This window comes from Apteryx rowi, unplaced genomic scaffold (assembly GCF_003343035.1).
Source record: "Apteryx rowi isolate R43461 unplaced genomic scaffold, aptRow1 scaffold_521, whole genome shotgun sequence".
In the NCBI taxonomy this organism is placed as follows: Eukaryota; Metazoa; Chordata; class Aves; order Apterygiformes; family Apterygidae; genus Apteryx; species Apteryx rowi.
The window spans coordinates 240,634-249,705 of NW_020450785.1; the positions used below are offsets into that span (position 1 = coordinate 240,634).

General features: G+C 38.5%; 1 protein-coding gene across 1 annotated transcript; it reads right to left on the bottom strand.

Annotated features, from left to right (window-relative positions):
- Positions 1-1,196: 1,196 nt before the first annotated feature.
- On the bottom strand, positions 1,197-8,780 carry GJA1 (gap junction protein alpha 1). Its single transcript, XM_026080456.1, has 2 exons — positions 8,618-8,780; positions 1,197-2,593 (listed from the first exon to the last, which is right to left on the bottom strand). The coding sequence occupies exon 2, from the start codon at positions 2,575-2,577 to the stop codon at positions 1,432-1,434; it is 1,146 nt and encodes a 381-aa protein (XP_025936241.1). The 5' UTR covers positions 2,578-2,593; positions 8,618-8,780; the 3' UTR covers positions 1,197-1,431.
- Positions 8,781-9,072: the final 292 nt, after the last annotated feature.

A 9,072-nucleotide genomic window follows, 5' to 3' on the forward strand; every position in this document is an offset into this window, starting at 1 on the left:
AGCACAAAGCATTTCTTCTAAGTTTCTCACATAAAAGACTAAAGCTTGCTTACAGTACTACAACTTCTATCATTCAAGCATCATTATTACCTATCAGRGAGATTGGCTAGGTGACCTAATGGGTCTTTTCCATCCCTAACTTCTATCTAAGAAAATCACTCATGCCAGCAAGAACATGGTTCACTATATCTTGGGCTTGATCCTGTAGACTTCATTCAGGCAAAACTCCCACTGAATTAAAAGGGAGATTTTGCAGAGAAAGATATCCAGGATTGGGCCCTTTTTATTTTTTTTAAAGCATCCATTTAGGATACATGGAAAATATTATATAGAATTAAAAAAAAAATATGACGTGTTTCACTTGCATTGAAGGAATCAGAGAATGTAAACACCATTGTGGCCCACATCTTCACAATATCCATGAGAAAGTGTCAACTGCAAGTATTCTGTGTGAGTATGTTCCTCAATGTATGCTTCTGAGGGTGTTTTGTGTATACATTTACCTCCTCAACCATGTTCACACACATATGTACATTCCTAATATACACAGAGGTGTGAAAAAATCAACTAAAGGCAGTTGACTGCCTAAGTTAATACTTAAATCTGCAAGTGGTAGCAAACTGTTTTTTATATGATGCTAATTACACAGTACGTGAGCAGCAGGACATGAATATTGCTGTAGGCAAGAGAGTGTGGATGCTAGTTCTACAAGTGTGGATCCGTCCACTTACGCACATAATAAAATCTACCTGCATGAAGGTTTGGAAAAGCAGGTGACCAAAGTATTTTTTGGTGGGCCATGTCTGAAATTTGAGTTGATTGATTCAAAGGCTGTAGATTATCCTCACAGAAGCCTTTCAACAACCTGGAGGACCATATAGGAAAGTTTACCTTCAAAGTGCACTTTTAAAGAATGGAATGTTCTTGACAGGGAAATTATCAGAGGCAATCCTGGACTTTTTGCTTGTTGAATAGGAAAAATGTTTTCATCTTCAGGCAGCACTTCACCCTGACAAATGTGAGTTCAGTTATTATTGGGTTTCAGTATTACAGAAGATACTTTAGAAACAAACACAATAGTACACACATACACATACACTCAGATATTTACAGCCTTTCTAGAAAAAACAACCCTCTACCTTAGTAATGACTACTTATCTTTTTTCTTTTTTTCTTTTTTTTTAGTATTTAAATTCTTTAAACCAGCTACATTAAATACCAAAGCGTATTGTACCACCCCACACCAACCCCACGTCCCCCCCAAAACAGCAAGTATTTTAAAAGTTTGTTTGCTTTTTTGTTTGTTTTTATGATTGTTAAAATCTCCTGCTTGAGACTGTTAAGTACCACCTCCACTGGAACAAGATCAACACTGACTGCATCTTCCAATGCACGTCGTTTCATAGTTGAGCAAGTACTGCAGCTAGAAGCTTAGATCTCCAGGTCATCAGGTCGAGGCCTGCTGCTGGCTCGGCTGCTGGCTCTGCTGGGAGGCCTTTGGTCCACAATGGTGAGGGGTTGCAGCTCATGTCCCGACRCCAGTTTTTTAGTGTTCTGCTGCTCATCAGGGAAATCGAAGGGCTGGGCATGTGAGTTGGAGATGGTGCTGCCAGCCTGCCCCATCCTGTTCTGCTCTGCACTGTAATTGGCCCAGTTTTGCTCGCTGGCTTGCTTATTGTAGTTACGACAGGAGGAATTGTTCCTGTCTCCGGTAACAAGCTTGTACCCAGGGGGAGACATGGGAGACAAGGGRGCAGTTGGTGAGGAACAGCCATTGTAATAAGCATATTTGGGGGAGCCACAGTCCTTGGAAGGGCTCATGGTACCGCTGTGAGAGTAAGGGTCGGTTTTCCCTTTCACGCGATCCTTGACGCCCTTGAAGAACACATAGAAAAGCTCAATAATGTTCAAGGCAAGAGACACCAAAGACACCACCAGCATGAAGAGAATGAAGATGGTTTTCTCAGTTGGACGGGAGAGGAAACAGTCCACTCTGTGTGGGCATGGGTCTCGCTCACAGGTGTAAATGGCATTCAGGCTAAACCCATAAATGTACCACTGTATCAGCAAGAAAGCCACCTCAAAGACAGATTTGAAGAGGATGCTGATGATGTAAGTACGGAGCAGTCCCCCACGCATTTTCACTTTGCCATGTTCTTCAATCCCATACTTGAATTTCTTAATTTCTATTTGTTTGAGGTGCATATCCACATTCACACCATCATTTTGGACCACTTTGAGCTCTTCTTCTCTTTTGTTCAGCTTCTCTTCTTTCCTCATCACATAGAACACGTGTGCCAGGTACAAGAGGGTAGGTACAGACACAAATATGATCTGCAGAACCCAGAAGCGCACATGGGAGATGGGAAAGGACTTGTCATAGCAGACATTCTCACAACCAGGCTGTTGAGTGTTGCACCGGAAAGCAGACTGTTCATCTCCCCAAGCAGATTCGACTGCTGTCCCTAATAGCAAGATTCGGAAAATAAAGAGGACAGAGAGCCACACTTTCCCTCCTGCAGTAGAATAAGCTTGAACCTTGTCAAGAAGTTTTCCCAAGGCACTCCAGTCACCCATCTTCACAGGATGCTGGCTAAAGAAGGACAAAAAGAGAAACAAATAGTGATGGTCAAGACAGATCTTCGATACTGTTTTGTTGCACTGAATCACAGATCAATGCGAATAGTACAGTGGTGCCAGCTTTGTTTTAATTTGTGTATGTTAGTCTGCAGGTGGAGTGGGAAGTTAAGGAAACTGAAAAGAGAAATGTCATATGGTGTCTCAGAGCGCAGCAAAAAAAGAGCTTTCCAATTTTACTCCTGTTTTCAAGAAGTCCATGAGGACCATTGGTTGCCACCACTGTTTGCTCAGCCCAGGTTCCCTGATGGCAATCTTATTTCAATGACCAACAACACCTGGCTGATGTAGAAAACAGCCGTAACACACTGCTGATCAGGATGTGGAAGTACTTATTGGCTCTGCCTGAATATCCTAGGAATAAGTGAAAGATTTCTCTCTCTTGAGTGTGGATCACTCATGATAAATTTTATGTTCACTCTTTAAGAGAAAAAGAAAGCAAAACATAGCATAGTTTCAATACAAAAAGTTATATCAAGTTAATGTTGGGGTTGCATACCTAAAATTGCATCATCATAAAACATATGCTAAATTTCCTACAGTAGTGTTAAACTGAGCTCCTGCATACCAGTACATGGTAATACATTTAAGAGTATAGTTCCTAATGTTGCAAAGTTTTTACCATGCTTAACTTCAGATAAAACTTGCTGTCTAAATTAAATTTATACATTAATGTTTGCAGCACAGTAGCCAATATTAGTATTCTTTGTCTATCCTTTTAAAAAGGAACAGTACATGTTAAATACACGAAACAGCTAAGCTCTTGTTACCATATTGGAGGAACTGGTTTCCTGGTTATCTGTGGCTTTCTTAAATTTTTGTATTTTCAGCTTTGTAACTGTGTCTTTTTACATTTAAATTCCTTTGTTTTGTTATGAAAGGAAAAAGATTTAGCAAGAAACAAAGGGAAATGTGCTCTTTCTGTTTTAAAAGCAACTCCTGGTTGCCTTCAATAAATGCACTACTCATGCAGTGTGCATTCCAAGGGTTGAACACTGCAAGTTTAAATCATCTCTCCCCAGTTACAGTATACAGTGTGCATTTCTGGGACCCATGCAGCTTCTCAGGTATATCTGCAAATACACAGGGTAACATAAAAGAAACGAAATATTTTACTTAATTTTCTTGATTCCTAAGAAAAACAAGGATTGCTATAGGATTTTTTTTGATTGGAGCATGGTAATCTTATCTGCATACAAATTTACATTCTAACTTGCACCATATGAACAAGCATGTGAAATCAGGCACCTAAGAGAAACAATAAGCACAAAGCTTCCCTTTTAAAGTAGGTACTGCTGGGTAGAGAGATTTATCCTGCGCATGCTGAGTAATCTCTTCCTGGTATTTATAGTTTTGATAATGTCCAAATGATTTCCTTCCCATTGCATCATGGATCTATTCCCTAGTGAAGGTCATTTATTAAAAAAAAAAAAAAGGGGTAATTCGTAAAATAGGAAATTTTAGCACCAAAGAGATTTTCTTTCAAGAAGTAATGAGTCACTGGAAACATAGGATTATAAATTTGACAAGTTTAATTATAACAATAGATGTCAAACAAAAAACTACCATCCTTTCTTTTTTTCCCATAGGAAAGAGTCTGCAAGGATAATGGGAGGTACTTGCTCTGATAGCTCTGAAATGTCAATTATCTTTGAAGCCCTAAAAAATATCTTAGGGCCATTTCCTCAGCCCACTTAGTCAGCTTGCTCTCAYGTGTAGAGGAAGTTTACCTATTGTTGCCTTCAGACCCTTCCTCACATAATGAGTTCTTCACATGAATGTAGTCCCATCAAAGGATCAGCCCTACTTTAGACTTTTAAATCTGGAAGCTTCAGCTGGGAGGGATATATGGTGTGTTTGTCTCTGACATATCCTTTTAGTCATTCGGAGGTTTAGTCATTCCAAGGAAAGATTTGTTTGTCTTTATTGGTTCAGGTTAGTGAAAAGAGGCAGGCACATTAGCTTGGAGGTCTCTGAAAAGGCTGGAATGCAATGTTACAGCGTTCCTTCTCAAACTGAGATTGTTAAAACAGAGAACAGTCTGTAACTACACAATATGTGAAGTTTCTTCTAAAGGCAAGCTATTTTCTCCATGTCCTCGAAGTGGAAGTGGACAGAAGAAGCCTTTTTCAAGTAATAACTTGATTTAATTAGTCAGCTTTCTGATGACTTGAAACTACTGAATTAACAGACTTTCCTCAGATTCAACGTATTTTTTTACTGTCTAAATATTATTTCAGATTGAAAGTTTGATTAAGAAAACAGAGGACGTGTTATTTCTAGGCAGTTATATTTTGTTTGTTTTTTAATTACACTCCACTCTGGTCCAATAATGTAAGATGATTTACTTCAGTTTTGACCTACTTAATCCCACACCTGCAATATTTTGAGAATTTAGAACCTATTTTTTAATTTGCTTCAGCATGCAAAATTGCTAAGTTTCATTTATATCCTCTGGCAATATAAACTCCAGGAGGAAACATTCCATGCTTGAATTACTCATACATAGTTTTGAAAAGCAACTTTTTTTTTAAAGAGATCGGTTACACACTACCATTTGCCAGTGATAAAAACCCCACATCAATTCATAACATTGTACTGTTAATCAGATAACCTTGTGGTGGCACAAATATATTATTCCTTTGCTTAAGTGGATTCTATTGTTTTGTGAAACACAGTACTTTGTTTTGTTGTAGAGAAAATTCATTCATCAGATCTAACTGCTTACTTTCAGGACACAGAAAGAATTTTTATTAATTTATTACAATATTTATTTGCTTGCTATAAATAAGGTTTTTGTATCAAACAGTTATTTAAGTTTTCTAGCATTGTAAATAGTTTTAAATGGATGGAAGATTACCTCTAGAAATATTTCTTCAGCATTTTGGATGTAAACTTCTCTTAACATTTCCAAACTCCTTAAATGAGTTCACCGAAAAATACAGATTGATCTGATAGATTGGTACCATTTCAGTACTTCAGGAATTTAAGGATATACCTGATTATGAGTAGGTGAGTTTCACAAGTTCTTACTGATTATTACTTTATAGCATTATATCCTTTTGGAGATGGACTAATATAGGCCTAGCAACTCTTTAAAAGATGGATTTCTTTCAGGTTCTACTGTGTGTGGGTAAAGACAGGAAAAAAGCCATAGAGCAGCAGGAGATATGACAGCATTTATCTGCATCATTTTTGGATGACCACATATATAAGAAATTTGATTTGTAAACCACAGTTAAGAAATTCTAGAGCTATTTTTTATGGACATTTTATGGCATTCATCATGTCATCTGGTTCATATTTTCCAGGGAAAATAATGCAAACTCAGTGCTGTGGTAATGTGCTCAGGTCTGACTACAGTGTTAGAAGGTCACATACTAGTGGATGGAAGAGCAATAAGGGTTAGAGTGTGATCTAAAATGGGGTTGTGCAGCTGAAGCAGTTGGGAAATAGGCCAAACCTTTGATTTTGCTACAAAAGCTTGTGCTTGAAATACACATAAAAATAAATAGCCAAAAAAGAGAAGATTCTGTACCTTGAATRTCAATCAACTTGAGCATTTCCCAAAAGCAGCCAGCATTGCAGAGAAAGCAGGTGAGATGTACAACTGATACAGTTTAAGTGGGTTGGAAGAGGGAAAGCTAATTTTATGAAATCTTATGAACATTAAGAGAATGTTTTTCAGATATTCCTCTGGAAAAATGTAACTCATTTGTAGGTCTGCAGATGAACTTGCGTTCACTTCATCCACTGGACAAAGATTACACACTAAACGGTTGCAGTAACTGGAATTTAAAGTGTCACAACAGTTTGCTTTTTTGACTGTCTGATGGCAGTCACTCACTAGTGGATCTTCCCCCAGAGTTTTTGCCTGTTACATGTTGCACTCCCTCTACCTAAGTTAATTCTAAAGCATAGTTCTAAAAGGTCCAAAAGCAACCATAAGCGCTTCCTTTGACATTCTGTTGTTGTACGTCAGGTGCACCACTTATGTTATTGCCCAAATTCATCCCTCTCCTAACAGAGCGCAACTCACTTTGAAACTAAGAGAAGAAACTGAATTACTTGAGGGCGACTCAGGCCTTCTGCAGTTAATGCTTGCAGACTTTGAAATCTGGAATTCTGAAAAGTGCATGTGGTATAAACCATGGGCCAGGTGCCTCCATATGAGSTGCATTTGGTGGGTAGCATCTGGCAGGATACCAGAGACCAGGGGAAGGATAGCAATGTACCTGATGAAACAGATATATTGCTCAATGTCATCTAATCATCCTCATGCCCACAGGAATCCCTTAGCCTGAACTAATGTTCATTTCAGAGACAAATACAATTAATCTTTCAGGCTTGCATTATATGAGAGCTGCGATAACTTTACAATGTTTAATCTGTTTGTGTCTCTGAGTGTATAAGCATTCAGAGTTATGTCACAAATCAAATCCCTTGTGTCGCTCTCTGCCTTCTGAACTCAGCCTGCTGCTCACCCTTCTCCCATTTGTATGCTTGTTAGGTATTGTGGGTCAGTGCCAGTGTTTGGCTTTGAAGTTTTTGAAGGAAACACTTCAGTAAACATCTCAAAGACTAGAGGCTTGAATTCTACAGTGTAGTGTGCTGTCCAGATGTTAAAAAAGCAGGATGAAAGCTTCACGCAAGTCCTCCAACTTTCTCCCTGTATGCGCACAAACGCACAAACAGAAGTCAGACAGAAGGTGTTCCTTAGCTCATTTTTGTTACCATTACCATGGGCTTTCATGAATTTCATATGCTAAAATCTAAAATGAATCCTTCATAAGAATTATGTCATTTGACAAGGCTCACTGGTTATCTTAAGGCAAAATGTGAGGACACACATAAGCACGTAATATTCTTGTTTAATAGGAGAACGTGCTACTTGATAAGATAGATTCTGTGCTTCTTATTTCARTTGAAGGTTCTTTTTCCTGCGTCCTCATGTTGTTCTTTAACTACTGGCAAGTGGCAGGCAACAAYAGCAATAAGGAATCATTCCAAGTCTTGCGACTTAAAAAGTTTTTTAGTTCTCCAAAAGATGTTGCTCAAGCATTCCTTTCCTCCACATTTTGGTATTAGAGTCTTCAAGGTAACGTAAAGGGAATATGTCATATTGGAAGTATGACACATATTGAGAATATTCTTGCAAAGTTCTTCCTAGAAAACTTTCATTTATATCCACCCAAGACTTACACAGACATTGCCAACGTGGTAAGGCATATCATGATATCTCACATTCCTTTGCTAAAATCCTTTACTGAGGTTGCTAAAACAGAGTAACTATATACAAACTAGGTTAAAAGTCCTTAGCCCACGTCTGGATTTTATCACATCTATTTTAAAAGAAGGGGGAAAATTATCAGGAAGACCACGTGAAAATCACTTCAGTAGCTGCAGCATTTAACAAAGCACCTAATTAAGAACCTTGTTCTGCACAAACTATTAGGCATCAATCAGGATTTCCATATGAAAGCAAAACGTGTGGGGCACAAATGGGACACACTCAGGAGAAGGGCTCACTGTTATGAACTTCAGAGGCAATTTCAGTGCAACAGAAGAGACTGAAGCGCACCTAGATTTTTTCTTTAAAGTGGTTCATTTAGTGTTAGATAAGTATACGGAATAGCAATTTTACCAACACGTTAGCAACAAGTCTACAACCCAGCTTTGCAGTCAGAATTTCACCAGTTTCTTTCTTAACGGAACAAGGTTAGAACTTGAAAAACTGTAAATTTGAAAAAAAGTATAAACATATTGCAAAAGAAAAAAAAATACCTAGGCGCTTAAAGTTAACACTTTAGGAGAACTTACTCCTTTTTTTTTTTTTTTTTTTTAAGCTAGGCTTCAAACATATTCAACCATGAGCGAAACAACACAAAATTTTTGCGGGGGGGAAGAAGTGTTTTTAGGAAAAAAAGTATACACAAAAAGAAGAAAAAGTAAAGATGAAAAAGGAAAACTTGCAACTTACCCTTGCTGATCAGCAGTGAAACTGGATAAGAAAACTTCTATGGAGGGTTAGAGTAAAATGGAAGAGCACGTTCAGGCACTCAGACCTGTCTATTTAAACTTTAAAAGTCTACTGCTGTTTTGTATTTTTCATCCTTCCTTCCCCACTAATGAAAGAAAAGTGCTGATACCTCGTAAAAGTTTTTTCTAACCTGGAACACTGGGAGAGCTTTTAACAAGTTTTCAAGCCTCTGACTGTGAAAGAGGAGGGGAAAAGGAGGGGTAGGAGCCCAGGAGGAGGGGCACTGCAAATGGAGAGGAGGAAGGTGGGGGAGGAGGAAAAGAACTGAAGGCGCAGCAAAAAAGAGTACGGGAAAGAGGAGAGAGTGAATGCATCAAGGTCCACTGTTGCTGATGTAGTAAAACGAATGAAAGGGCACTCAGTAGACACCTACCACAGACGCTGAGGGCACYGGA